Source organism: Equus asinus, chromosome 2 (genome assembly GCF_041296235.1).
Source record: "Equus asinus isolate D_3611 breed Donkey chromosome 2, EquAss-T2T_v2, whole genome shotgun sequence".
NCBI classification, from domain to species: Eukaryota; Metazoa; Chordata; class Mammalia; order Perissodactyla; family Equidae; genus Equus; species Equus asinus.
The window spans coordinates 96,583,567-96,598,300 of NC_091791.1; the positions used below are offsets into that span (position 1 = coordinate 96,583,567).

The 14,734-nt window shown below is 50.5% G+C and overlaps 1 protein-coding gene across 1 annotated transcript in view; it reads left to right on the forward strand.

The window, feature by feature from the left end:
• The first annotated feature begins 632 nt into the window (after positions 1 to 632).
• TMC3 (transmembrane channel like 3) overlaps positions 633 to 14,734 on the forward strand; it is a 35,556-nt gene continuing 21,454 nt past the window's right edge. Inside the window, exons 1-9 of the mRNA XM_014827768.3 lie at positions 633 to 721; positions 1,972 to 2,118; positions 4,961 to 5,036; positions 7,956 to 8,037; positions 10,621 to 10,727; positions 11,422 to 11,520; positions 11,609 to 11,751; positions 13,126 to 13,273; positions 14,184 to 14,227. Of these exons, the coding sequence (XP_014683254.1) occupies positions 633 to 721; positions 1,972 to 2,118; positions 4,961 to 5,036; positions 7,956 to 8,037; positions 10,621 to 10,727; positions 11,422 to 11,520; positions 11,609 to 11,751; positions 13,126 to 13,273; positions 14,184 to 14,227 (935 nt within the window). The remainder of the gene's footprint in view (positions 722 to 1,971; positions 2,119 to 4,960; positions 5,037 to 7,955; positions 8,038 to 10,620; positions 10,728 to 11,421; positions 11,521 to 11,608; positions 11,752 to 13,125; positions 13,274 to 14,183; positions 14,228 to 14,734) is intronic.

The window sequence follows — 14,734 nt, forward strand, 5'->3', positions numbered from 1 at the left end:
TTGAACGGTGTCGGGAGAAAAAGAGCAAATGTGGCAAAATGTCAGCAATTGGTGAATCTAGGCTGGGAGAATGCAGTTCTGTGGTCCTGTTCTACCAAAGTTTCTGTAGGTTTTTCAAAATAGAAAAAGAAAAAAAGATGAGAAAAATAAAAACAAATAAAATGTTGTGACCGTGCCTCTCCTGGACTCTGCTGTGTGAACACAGGCAAGATTCTTACCCTCGTTAAGCCTCTTTCTTGAGATGGGAAAATGGGAAAAAATAAGCTGTGCCTTACATTCTCCTTCAGGGTTTTGTGAAGATCACGGCAATAGACGTAAACGCTTTGAAACCACAGAGCCGTGTCTGGGCTCGAGGGGTTGCCGATGCCATCACTCCGGTGGCACCAGCTGATCCCCAGGTCGACCCAGCCGAGCTCCCCTCTGCGCTGTCTGGACTCAGCCAATCTGTGTGGCCGCGGCCACCTTCGCGTTGCATATGCATGACTCGCCTTCGGGCGGCCCTGCTCCCAGCTCAGCCGCAGACTAGCAGTCCTGCTCCTGGCAACCGGAGGGCAGCGCGAGGAGCATTGGTCGGCTGGAGCAGACCCCTCCTGCTGGCTTCCCAGCGCCCTGCCCGCAGCAGGTCAGCTCCCATGAAACCCTCAAAGGCGTCCCAGCGCTACAGGAGCGTGCGGAGGAACGCCGGCCAGCACTATTTCTACCAGGAGTCTCTGCTGCTCAGGTGAGCCGGTCCCATCTGCAGAGGAGGCAGGTGTGCGAGGAAGGGACCTGGGGTCACAGGAGCCTTGCTTAGGTCCGAGCAGAGACAAGTCCTCATCCTGCTCGGTTCCGCTTCGGAAGGAGCCCAGAAACCCCTTCCTCCAGGTTCTTGCACAACTGGGTTGGGAACCTCGGCCGTGTGCACAGAGGGCTGGACGTGTTGGTTGACCAGGGGGTCCGAATCCAAAAGCCTGGACTCCAACCCGGCATTACTGCTGGCCAAACCCACAGGCACCTTCGTCTGCTCTCTCTCTGTTTACTCCATTGGCAGCGTCAGGAGAGAGTGGATAATACATCCGTCATAATAAACCAGGTGCCTGTTGGAAAAGTCTTTAGTTTCATCAGAAGTGGGGGGAGTGCTGTTGGAATTGTTAAAGATTTATAAAGGTATGTTAAAACCTCCAGTAATATGGAGAAATTGGAGAAAAGTCTTCATTCAGTAAGCAAAAACTATCCGAATTGGAGAAAAGCAAAGAAATTATTTTGTCTTACTTGTAAGTGCATCATTCATCCAACAGACACAGCCACACAGTCGCATCTCCTCCTGAACAGGTGCACGAGGTTAGCATGTTAATCGTTACCGGGAATAAATGTTGCCGCACCTTTAAAAAAATTGTTCTGCCAGAGATTAACTATTTCCCTGAGATGTTTGTCCACGTAAATTTATTTAGCCAATTTCTGGTTCGTGGAAACTGCTGTCCGTTCTGCTTCCGTTATCTTGGGTTTCAAAAGAATGGAAGTGGGAATGTCAGCACGGGGTCTCTAGGGGACAGAGCTTGGTTTTTCCTTATTTTACTTCCAGGGCTGGGGGACAAGAAAGTCTGTAAAATTAGCCGATTATTTCAATGAGCCTGAACTAGAAACTGTTTTCCCACCAAAGATGCTGCTGTTTAGGAATCGCATATAAGCACCGTCCTGTCTCCTTTATGACACCTGCTGAGAACGTCTTTCATCCTGAGGCCCGTTGTCTTTTACTGACCCACCGAAGTAACAGAAGATAATAAATGTGCCTCAGTGGGCTGCTCACACGGCCTGATTCTCTCTTTGCTTTTTTGGACCCCGCCCTTTACACACACACACACACACACACACACACGCTTCACACAGATGCCCCTGGGGCAGGGAGGTGCTGAACTTGCCCAGGGCAAGGAGATCTTTGCTGGAAACAATTCTCCTAATGCAATTTCCTCCTTAATGTCCTGATCCATTCAGCAACTTGGACGACAGCTTCAATGCTGACGAAACGGGGGACAGCACTGATCCAGAGCAGATCTTCCAGAATATCCAGTTTCAGAAGGATCTCATGGCAGACATTCGCTGCAGACCCTGGACCATGGGACAGAAGCTGAGGGCGCTGAGGTAGGACCCTCAATAGCAATTGTTGGTTATTTCAGGCCTGCTTTGCACCAAACCCCCGCCCTGCCCATGGCAATGAGCACAGAGACCCACATGAACAGTCGCTCTTGCCCTAACTGAGAGGAGGCACAAAGATGTCCAAGGCCTCGAGCTGGTCCACATGGGGCCTCAAGGTGGCCCGTTCCTCTGGGTGTGTCTATACGTGTCTGTCTGGGTTGGGTGTGTGTGTGGGTGGGTGCAAAGTTTTTGGTTTTCTATGTCCTTGCAAACACTAGATTGTAGCGTTGTGTCTAGAGGTGAACAGCACAACGTAACTCACCAGAGACAGGTGTAGGATCTAGACGGAAAATAGATGCTGATTTCACCTGCTTGGCTGTCACCTCCCTCTGGGGGGGACATCGCTACAGGAAACCAGATTACAAGACATTTAGGGTCAGACGGAGAGTCTGTTTAGATAATTGTGAAGAGAGAACGATCAGAAGACCGACTGCCTGGATTCAGATGCCACCTCTACCCACCGCCAATGCTGCTATAATCTTAATTTCTGCAAATACCAGTTCCCTCCTCTTTAAAGTCGAAGTGACGGTGAAGAATAGCATCTACGTCCTGCCGCAGGGTTTCCAAAAACGTCCACTGTTAAGCCGTCAGGGTTCTATTAAAGACTCAGAGTGCTTGGTTGCCCTCAGACCTGCTCAGTCAGAAATCATGGGGGAAGGCCCAGCATTTTTAACACTCATTCAGGGTGAGTCTTTGCCTCACTGAAGTTTGAGATCCGCTGGTAGCAGTTCAAGGATCAGATGAGATAAACCAGGTGAGCGGTCGGCATGACTTCTGCTGTGTCGCACGTGCCGCCTCCGGGCGAGCGATGACTGGCGATGCTGACACCGGGGTCACAGCAAAGGCGGTTAGGAGAGTGGTGGCAGTGACCATACCCTGAGCTAAGCCGACCTCTGAAGCAGACCTCCCTGGAGAACGAACCAAACACCTGATCCTCAGCCACCCGCTGTGTAGACGGGACGAGAACGTCTGTCACGTCTACGGCTTGGTGCCCCTCTCCAGACGTCACAACAGCCCACTCTCTCCCCATCTTGACCCTCAGGCTGGTGTTTCTTTCCCACCAGATCACGCCTTCACTACATGTCCACTCCAGGCACTGTTTTCCAGTCTGACCAAAGATGCAGCCTGAGCCTCTGATGGCTGGAGCAGGCGGCTAAGATCATCCGTAGTTTTCGCTCTCAGATCTCTCTAATTAATTTTCACATCTGTTATCAGCTCTCATCGCTTCCATCTCTTTGAGTAAGGATGGCATTTTTCAGATGACAAGACTGATCCTCAGAGACATTGAGTGTCTCCCCCCGGGACACACAGCTCGTGAGTGCTGGCACCGAGCTTTAAACCTAGGTTTTCTGATGCCCAACTCCAATGTTCTATTCTATTGAAACAGAGGAACTCTGCCAAAGTAATCAGTGAAGCGACTTACTGAAATAAAAAAAGGCATGTGCTCTATGAGAATTTTTGAAAACCATACAGAAATGCTGGTGGCTGATGATTCTCTCAGCAGTGAGAGACTGAGACTTTCTAACCTGCGGGAGGAGCAGGGCAAATGCTAGGTGATCTGTCGAGGCACTCAGAAACGCAAGGACACACGAGCCTTCCACCTGGTGCCTGCCCGGCGCTCAGCCACAGCCCAAGACAGCCGGCGCCGGCCTCCGGGCACCTGCATTTGTCATCGCCTGGCACACAGCCCTGTCCTCACCTTGAGAAGCCCGTGGATCAGTGCTTCATCAATTGTCCTTTCTGCGGTGCCTCCACGGAAGTCACAGGGCAGTGGAGCCTGACTGCCTGGATCCGGGGGTGTGGCCGACTTGGATGGAGGCAGCTCTGGGCTGGGCCAGGAGCATCCACCCCTGTCATGCAGCGCGTGCTGGTTTCCTGTGGAGAAGCCAGTGGTCCGTGCCGTCGGAGTCGCACTGGGCTGTGACCGGGCCTGGGTCAGTTGCTTCTCCCCGGCCCCTCATAGCCCCCTCACACCCGCTCTCCTTGGCTATTGTCACCCTGCGCCTCCCTCATCCCTGTTGGCTCGTGGGCTCCTTCAGGCCCCAGGTCTGTTTTACCACTTCAGTATTCTTCTATGCTCGACCCAAAACGTGTGCAAAAAGTTTGCAGGGAAAAAAAATGTAAGTAATTAAATGAAATAAATTATTATTTAGTTTCCACGGGCCCCTATGTTTTCAATGCCGTGTAGGGTGAGACGTCGGCTCGTGCCTGCATTTCTGGTCCAGCAGGATGAAGCCGGGCCGTGGAGACGGGGTGGTGGCAATGGGGCAGAGAGGCCCAAAATGAAGCGATCACTCTTGCTCATGGAAAAGAGAGTCAGCTGCTTCCTGTGTCTCCCGAGGAAGGACTTGGGGACAGTGGGTGTTGCTGGGAGGCTACATGGAGGCACATGAGGAACTCCCTGAAAGGGAGTCGGCCCAACTAACAAACTGGATCATTCAGAGGAACGAAGTTCTCATAATCCAGCACGGGGTGGTCGACCTCAGACTCTGAGGACCTCACCGTGCAGCATCAGCTGAGGTCACGTCGAAGGTGACGTTCGTCTCTGAGTCTTTGACTTCAGTCTGTCCCATGGCACTAACATTTACTCTCTAACCCAGTTGTTCCTTTAGGCCAGATTTAACCACCCACCTCAGTGAATTCAGTCCATTTTCAAGGATTGATCACTTAGGCAGAGACATCAGGTCAACCCACCCACGTGGTCAGGGTGTCAGAAGTTTGGGCTGAATTAGGTTGTTTGCGGCTGTGTGACAACGCGCTGCTCACTGTCATGTCCTTCTTCCCCCAGACGAGCGAAGGAGATCGTGCTGAAGTTTGAGGGGAGGCTGACCCGGACTCGAGGCTACCAGGCAGCAGGTGCGGAGGTAAGAGCACACGGCATACATAGGCGCCCGGCCCCTCCTGGGTCTCCATCCTGGAAGCCCTGCCTGTCCTCGCACGCTCGTCATGCAAGGTCGTGCGTGTCCGTCATGAACAGCTGCAGAGCCCAGAGCCGAAGGCCTGCATTTCCCAGAACTTGGACCGTAGGCCCCAAGACCATCGCTTACCACTTGTGTGGCCCTGGGGGAGACTAACTCATCAGGAGATGGGGGACTTGGTCCCCCGCTGCGTGTAGATTTTATTCACTGCATCTCTTGTAGTGAAAAAGCTTCGGGCCTGTGGAACAGCAAACTGCAGGAGCCAGGACGCTGGGTTCTTCTGCCGTTGCTCCCCTGCTCTGGGTGGACAGCCCTGAAAGTGATGTGGTTCTCATGTTTGGTTCTTAAGATCCCTCTTAGTTCTAATGGTCTCTGCCCTTCATTTCTCACGTGATGCCAACAAGGGCCTTCATGACGTGGTTGGGCAAGAACACCCCCTCTGTGCAGCTCAAGGCACCTACCCACCGTCCTCCTAGCAGGTCCCCCTGCTTCCACTCACCTCCGTCTGTGAGCCACTCTCTTCTGGAAACACAGGAATGAGGGCAGCGTTTGAAACGGTCAACTGCTTCTGCCATCCCTTGCTTAGATAAATAATGGATGGATGGATAGATGGATAGATGAATACACAGATAGATGGATGGATAAAAAGGCTTTCATTCCACTTAGAAATAAATACAGATTCCCTCCCAGGGCCATTGCCACCTGTTGGGTCTCATCCCACTGCTCTGCTCCATCCTCTTCTGTGAAATACCCGCTTAAGCTAACCCACAGACTGGTACTGGCTGCTCTCCCCTCCTGGGTAGCTCCCCTGCCAATTCCTCATCTGATTTCTTTCCACTCAACTCTCAGCTCAGGTACGACCTCCCCAAACAGACCTTCCCCGACCCCTTGTCCCCGAGTCCTGAGGGACCGTGCGTCGGCTTCTTTGGCGCTGCCTCCCTTCTGCCCGAACACAAACTCTGCGCCAGCTGCCATCTTGCACGTCTGGTTCACTGTTTGCATCTGCAGGTCTGCAAACACAGCGCAGGTGCTCAGCACGCACTCTGAATGCACACGTGTTTCTTAAACTATAATACGTGTTGTCAGAACACGTTTATTGCAGGTGAACTGATAAGCCTTTTCGAAGACGAAAGAAGGAGTTATTCTTAGTTACCAAAACTCTACAACTCGGGCCCATAATTAGGACCTATTTCTTCCCAGTCTGGTCTTTGGTTTGGTTTGGTTTTTGGTTTGCTCTTTGAATCTTGAGTCATTCCCGAGTTTCGAGGCTTTCGCAGTGGAGATTGAGGGCCGACCATCAGAGAAATGCGGCATGTTTCCCATGCCTTGCTGAATCTGGGTGTTCAAAAAGTCACCTTTTTCGACCACATGTCCCTTTAGGCGCAGGCAGTGTAGACTCTCCTCACCAGAAGGAGTGTGGGGGCCATTCCGTCCAGGGCTCTCTGAAGTGAGCTGGGGGCCCCCTGCTTCTCAAGCAGACCCCGGAGCCCGGGGGAGGCGGCTGTGCATCCCGCTTTAGTCCGTTCCACATGCTGAACCTGCTGCCCGACGTTGAATTGAGAGAGAGCTCTGAGGACTACCGATTGGCTCCTACTTCTGTATGAGATGAATCCCAGAAAAAGAAAGTAACTTCCCCAGGGGCATGTAATAAGACAGGGGTGGCGCTGGGGCTGGAACTCAGGGCTCTGGGCTCCCACTCGGCATCTCTCACCCTTCAGGACTTGACAGTGGGCCAGAGACGCCACGCTTTCCACCCCACGCCCTCCCCAAGGATGTCCAGCCCTGGCTTCTGGACACTACAGGGATGGAAAGTCAGAAAGCTTTGGTCTGCCTCCCCACAGTGGAGATGAGCAAGTGGACAATACAGGGCCGAGTGTGACAAGCATCACAAGACCAAAAACGACGACCTGGGGAGTTTGCAAATAGAAGAAAGGATTTCTGGCCACAGAGAAGCTGTGGGAAATCCTCACGGGAGTGGTTGTGTCTCAGCCGGTCTTGAATCATGAGCTGAAGACGAACAATTCCAACTTCTGATAAAACAAACCAATTTCTGTTGAGAAGCAGCTGCTCTGGCCTCGGCAGGCACGTCCGGAATGACATTACCATGCGCGTCTGGATGGGGACCGCCCGCTGCCTTGCAGCTCGGACGCTGTAATCACATTTGCCCGCCTTCTCCCTGCGATGATATCATTTGCTCCCAACACAAACCCAGATGTTTGTGTGTTAAAATGCGTGACCTGCCAGTGCTGGGGGAGAGCAGGGCCAGCATCAGGGTGCACTCCAGTTTATTCTCCTCCAGGAAAAAAAAAGGTTCTTTGGCAATTGCATCTTAAACACACAGGATGGACTTTCAGAGCTCCTCGCGGCAGCTTTGGCCGGGAGAGAGGCTGGGAAATGAGCTCTAGCTGCAGGACGGGAGGAACGGCGGGCAGCCCTCATTCAGCGTATGTTCTGGACCTGGCTCCTGAGCAGGCATGGGCATTGTCAACACCTGGGGGGCTTGCTGGCCATGCGAATCCTTGGCCCCCCTCCCAGAGTGGGGTCAAGTGAGTGTGTTAGGACCACGTGCCCTAGTGGCTCCCGCAGGAGTGGTAGGAATAAGTCAGGCTGTAAGCCCAGAGCAAGGGCACCTCAGTACAGGCCCCACGGCTCAGAGCCCAGAACAGGTGCCTCACCCAGGCGGGAGCACAGAGAGGACAAGGGGGCCGCTGTGGTCCCGGAGCTGCCCACAGGCCTGTGAAATCACCACTCAAGGTCCCAGACGGTGTGTCCAGGAGCTCCTCCTCCATTTGGGATCCTAGCACCACTGAGTCATCAGCGTCCTCGCAAACGTAACGTCCTCTAACCCTGCTCCCTCTTTTCTAGCTCTGGCGCAAGTTTGCTCGTCTCGCCTGTAACTTTGTGGTCATCTTCATCCCCTGGGAAATGAGGATAAAGAAGATCGAGAGTAAGTGTTGGCAGATGGAGGGATGGGGCCGGGATGCAGTGGTGGTGGCCAACCGACAGGGAGGCCTCTGGAGGGTCTGGAGTGTCCTGGTCCCAACACTGGGCAGCCAGGGGCCCCGGCACACGTGATGCTGACCTGGGCTAGACATGGGACAATGGAGACAGAAGACGCAGCATCTGTCCCACCACCTCCCAGGATGGAAACAGGCCAGCGTCCTGCTGGGCTCTGGTGTTCTCTATCAGTCATTCATTAGTCAGACACAACACAGACCCAAAAGGATCAAGTGAAAACCTGTGTAGATGAGTGAGGGTGACATGGGCAATTGCAAACTAAAAATACAAAAGTGTGCATTTTCATAGAGGTGACTGTAACCATTTATAAAAAAAAAACCCTAAAAAATAAATGAATCGCATTCACATTCATATTTACAAACACACGCGCAGTACAGACACACAACACACTACATCAGGAATAAACTTAACAATAAGTCTAAATAAAGGAAACTGTAAACCCGGCCCACAGGATACAAAAAATGTCTTGTGAGGTGACACTGGATGATTTGACATTTGGAAGATACTGATTTTTCCCGATATCAATTTGTGAGTTTAATGCCATTCCAAGAAAAATCTCAATGTAATGTGAAATTACATTGCAATTTCTCAGTGTAATGTAAAACTCAACAAAATGATCAGAAAACTTACATGGAGGAAAAACCTCCAAGAGACTAATTGAAGAATGTTTTAAAGGCAAAAATGTAAATAAATTTGTGTAACCAAAATGGTAAAATACATTATAACAGCTACAACAGCTGAAACAGTGTGGCATAGCGTCATAAATGAGGCTGGAACAATTGATTCCGCTGTTTTAAAGAATGAGGTATATCCTTCTCTTTAAACTTCCGTAAAATATCTAAACATAAAATAGGGAACCATGAAAGAATTAAAGGAAATATAAGTCATGGGATCTCAGAATGGAAGCCTAATTATAAACATAAAGAAGGAAATCATGGAGGGAAATACTGTTATATTTAGTTACATATAAAAGAAATTTTACACGCATAAAAAATAAACAAAGCTAAAGGTTAGGTGACAAATTGAGAAAAAAAACATTTTCAACATTTAAATGGAATTTAGCACTTTCATCCACAGCTGTTAGAAATGCAAATGGGGGCAGTATTTCTGGAGGAAAGGTGTAATTTGTACCAAAAGTCTTCAAGATGTTTATACTCCTTGAGACAACTCTTCCATCCTTAGCAACCAGAGAAAACAGCCCCAACAAAATCGATGCCCAAGGCCGTGTGGACGCAGCTGCTGCCCCACCCAGAGCCCCTTGCTGGGCTGGTCCGTTTCTTCTCGTCTGCTCTGAGTGTTGACCCCTAGGACCCTCAACTGCCCACTGGTGTAGAGGATTACCTTTGACCTGCCCTGTTCCACATGCTGGGCACACATCACCTGGACCCCGGCCCCACTTTGTCCTGAAAGCACGTCCTCACTATGTCACGTCAGCTGAATCCTTTCCTCAGGCTCTGCTTTCGGGAAACCTGACCTCAGACAGAAACTACTTATTGTGGAGTTATTTACCCCAGCGAAGACACCACCTAGTGAAAAGCAGGGACCTTCCTAAATGTCAAACTGTGGGGGATAGGTTAAATAAATCATGGAAAATTCGTCTGATGGAACAATAAAACTCACTTTACGGAAGAATATATTTTGCATGAGAAAATGCTTGTAATATATTGATAACAAGATGCATGTTGAAAGATGCCAATTTTTAAACAAAAAGATTATACCTATAGAATAACGATGGAGGGTTACACTAAAAGGTCATGAGAGGCTGATTCTAGTGGTGATTTTAACTTAGTGATCTTGGAATAGGTAATTCTTTCGTTTTCTTTGTGATGTTTTGTGTTTTCCTACTTATTCTGACAAACAGGAACTAGATTTGAAACGAAAATTCAAGAGAAGTTATTTTTTGAAGTAGAGAATAAATTCACCTACTCCAGAAAGTGAGCAGTGTCAGGCACGTCTTCATCTAACTGCTTCTGTGCTCCCTTATTTTTTCAATAGAAATCTGTTTTTAAACACACTTTTTATTTTAGAATAAGTTTAGATGAATAGAAAAGTTGCAAAGAGAGTTCCCATAACCCCTTCACCTGGTTTCCCTTAATGTTAACGTCTAGCAAATCGTTATTTATCTTGAAATCAAGACAGAAGAATCCTTAGAAAAATTCTTAGAATTCTCAAAACTATGCAAAATAAAAAAGAAATAGATCAAATTCTCAAAAGATGCTGATCCTTCTGAACAGACACAAAATGTGGTAAATCTGATAAAAGCGTTTTAGACGAATGTCATTAGGAAAATCATTAACTTAGGGATTTTTTTCTGTATATATGACTGGTAGATATTAATGAACATCTTCATCCATCTAAATGGCCATTTTGGGGGACCCCCTGGTTGGTACAATTACAGCATTCTTGGTCTACGTCCTGCTGATTAAGAAAAATTACAGTGTTGCTTCACGGAGAACTTCCCGCCCTGTGAGGGTTTCATATGAACTGTCCTTATTGTCTTGTCTTTCTTTAGGTCATTTTGGATCGGGCGTTGCCTCCTATTTCATATTCTTGAGATGGCTGTTTGGAATTAATATTGTGCTCACGATTATGACAGGTGCCTTCATCGTCATTCCAGAGGTAAGAACTATTTCAGGAGAGAAAAAAGAGCCATTTGTTCAAAAGAAGAGATATTAGACCCATAGCTTAAAACGACTTCATGTAATGACGTCCCCCTTTACCCGTGTGGGAAGGAGGATCTGTGCCACAACAGCACGCGGCAGACTCCTCCTGCAGAGGCCGGAGAGCAAACACTGCAGTCTTGTGAGCCGTAATGAGCCCACCTGCATCCCGATAAAATGTTATTCTCAGATGCTGAGATTGGAATTTCATATAACTCGTGTGTCACCAAATATTATTCTTTTGATTGTTTTTCTCAATCATCAAAAAACGCAAAAGCCACTCTTAGCTCTCCAGCCCTACAAAAAGAGGTGACAGGCTGGATCCAGCCCGGGGGCCAGTTTGCCAACATCGTGTTAAAATAAAACCTCATCCTCACAAAAGAAATGGGGCGGTTTCCCATGCCATCACAGAAACCCAGTGACCTCAATAATCCACCCGGCTCAGAGAGAGGACACCTGGGCAGTCCCTGATCAGGCAGAAAGAAAATCTGGCCGCCCGTGATTAATTTTCTATCAACGAGAATCAAACAGGAATCTACCCCTAGAGATCGCTCCTGTGCAGCATCTTCTCGGGCGCGTGGAGGTCCGCTGCCCCTTTTCTTCTGGTCGCCTCCACCCAGAAGACCACCTGACATCCTTTCCTCTCTCACCAGCTCATTGCCGGCCAGCCCTTTGGAAGCACGGCCAGCAAGACCATCCCCCAGGAGCACGTAGCTTCGGCCCAAGACCTGGACACCGTCTGGTCCCTGGGGGTGAGGCCAAGGCTTGGCCAGGCTCCTGCCTTGAGGGAGGGGGTGGACGGGACCTGGAGTCGGAAATGACACGCGTGCTTTCTTTCAGGGTTACCTGCAATACTCAGTCCTCTTCTATGGCTACTACGGCCGGGAGCGGCGGATCGGCAGGGCTGGCTACCGGCTGCCCTTGGCGTACTTCCTGGTGGGGATGGCCGTGTTCGCTTACAGCTTCATCATTCTCTTGAAAAAGTACGGCTGCCTCCGTTTCTCAAAACGCCTGCCAAGAATGCCGTGTATGGTCTCATTCGGTATCGTTGATAACCCTGCAGAGTTAAGGCATAACCGTACCCATCTCACAGACGAGGAGACCGAGGCTGAGAGAGAGACACTCATTTCAACCACCACTGACAACACGTGGTGCTTCGTCCCAGGTTCCATGTTGGGTCTGGAGAGACGAGTCAGGTAGACTCACCAGTTAAGGTCGATTTAGGCAACGTAGGAACTGCATTAATAGAGGTATGAACAATATGGTCTAGGTGACCTGAGGTTGCAGAAAGCCAAACACCGTCCTGTGGCCATATGTTTACCTGCAAGCCAGCCACAAATTCTGCACCATCTGAGCTCGTCTGTATCGCGAGGTGGTTCGCACGTCTGGTCCCCCGTCGAGGCTGACGGCTGGGGTTAGGGGTCCTGCTCCCTCTGTGGGTCCTGAAGTTACTCACTTTCCCTCTCTGGCCTCAGCTGTAAAATGGGCAGGTTGGCTCAGAAAAATGCAGGCTTCCCTTGGGGCTTTCACATTCTGTGCCTCCCTGCGGGAACCAGAGAGACACAGACCCCAGGCAGGCTCTGAGCCCAGGAGAACTCGGCCCCTCCCCACGCTGGCTCGCCTGCTGCCTCTCTCTGGGCTGTGCTCGTAGTCTGACTTCACGACCCTGCCTCTTGCGGCCTCTTAGCAAAGTGCAGAGAAAAGTGCTTGGGGTAAAAAAAAACGATAAAACGGTCATCATCGGCATCATCTTCTTCAAACAAAAACCGGAAGAGATAGATGCACGGTGACTCGGGGCCTTCGGTTCACAGGAAGTTTTCCAGCTTAAAAAGCTGGAAAAAGCTTGTAATCTTATAAGGAGAGAAATGGGCTAAAGGACAGGGACTTCCCCTGAGAGGGCCCCTGAGTCCTGCTTCACACATATTCCGAGAACGTCCTGTGCAGGAGGGACCCCACGCACTGTGTGTGGCCCCACGGGGTAGAGTTACCCTCAGCGGGTGGGGGCTCAAGACTGATTCAGCTCCAAGGGGAGAATTAATGTCACAGTTGTGGCCGCACGGAGCCGGAATGGCCAGCGCCAGGCGCACACACCTCTTGTGACCTCCTGGCCACCGCCGTGGAGGGAGCACCTGTCATCCAGGCTCCCCCATAATGGGCCATTGCCGTTTCCACGCTGTTCAAAGGGCTGGGCGAGGACGCGAGCGGGGGCTGCACCCCGCCGGTGCACTGCTGGCTTCGCCCAGAGGCCTGGTTCTGATCCTCCAGAGGTGCTGTGTGGGTTCGCAATGTGGCTCGCAGTGGCTGAGCCCATTGCTGACCCTGTTCCTGCCTGACGGGTCCTCCGTCCTTTTTCTCAGGATGGCGAAGAACTCCCGCACCAGCCTCGCCAGCGCCTCCAATGAGAACTACACCTTCTGCTGGCGGGTCTTCTGTGCCTGGGATTATCTCATCGGCAACCCAGAGGCCGCAGAGAGCAAGACAGCCGCCATTGTGAATAGCATCCGGGTGAGTGAGGAGCCCGAGGCTGCTAGGCGGGGAGCGTGGAGTCAGGGCTCCCTGGACGAACGCCCTCAGGCACGGGAGCCGCTGGCCCCCTGCTGGAGGAGCCAGCCCCCTCTCGTTGGGTGCACATGGACCTGGGCAGCTGTCTAAAAGGAGAGGTGACATGCCCGCCGGGCACAAAGCAGGCCGGTGGAGCGCAGGAGGAAAATAGGGGAACTTCTCTTCAGTTTTTCCTTTTTTGAGGAAGATTAGCCCTGAGCTAACACCTGCCGCCGAGCCTCTTTTTCTTTTGCTGAGGAAGACTGGCCCTGAGCTAATATCCGTGCCCATCTTCCTCCACTTTATATGTGGGATGCCTACCACAGCATGGCTCGACAAGCGGTGCCATGTCCGCACCAGGGATCCGAACCGACAAACCCGGGGCCACTGAAGTAGAATGTGCGAACTCAACCACTGCGCCACCCTATTTTTTTATTTCATCCTTCTAAAATTTCAATTTGGTATTTTTGATAATTCGCACAATGGTTACTACCATATGGCGTGGAAGTCCTTTGTAAATTAATAGATACATTTCATTGCTAACGTAGGAGCCGCGCAGTCAAAAGCAGTCAGAGAAGGGTCTGCTGACCAGCACAGACGGCTAAATGGTGCCCCCTTCTGAGAAAAAGTTTATCTAGATCGTTCCAATTGTCTAAATAATTGACTCCTCCGTCTCCTTTTTCTTCTTCCCAGTTTCCTTTTTTATCTATTTATTATTGTATAATGCGTTTGATATCAATAGGGTCTTAGAGTGAAGTCTAGACATCGAGGTTGTGAATAAAATACTGGATAAATCTTTATCATAGAACATTTCTACAGGCTTATGATGAACGACAGTGCTAAGCTCTAACGCCGCGTGTGTCTTTCCTTAAAGGAGGCGATACTGGAGGAACAGGAAAAGAAGAAAAGCAAAAACCTGTAAGTACCGAGACTCCTCACACTGAATTCGTGGATAAGCTGTTTTGATTTGGTACCAGAATTGCCAGGCCGTCTACACCCTATTTTCACACATTGTCAGGCAGCTCTTCCTTCTTCCTGAAGTCCGTCCTCTCATGAGGTGACACGTGGGGACTCCACCGTGTTCCATCGCGGTGTGCAGGAGTGGCTCCTCCTTCTGAGGATCCAGTGGATGGTAAGAGTTCTGAAGTCAACCAGCTTCCTATTCCTCTACTTAGATGATAGACAAGTATTTTAGCACCGATTTCTAGTTAAGCCAAGAGTAATTTTATTTAGCGACGTCTCTGAGGTCGTGGACACGTAACGTCCAATTCTTGCTGACAAGCCCTCCAACAGGACCCTCAGGTTTGAGTTCTTCTCCAGGTTTCGAGGCCTCCCTGGTGAGGGCGAGGCCTTTTGGCCGGAGGACTGAGGACGCAGAAGGGCCTTTGCAGGGAAGGGCAGCGACCTCACGGGGCAGACACACCC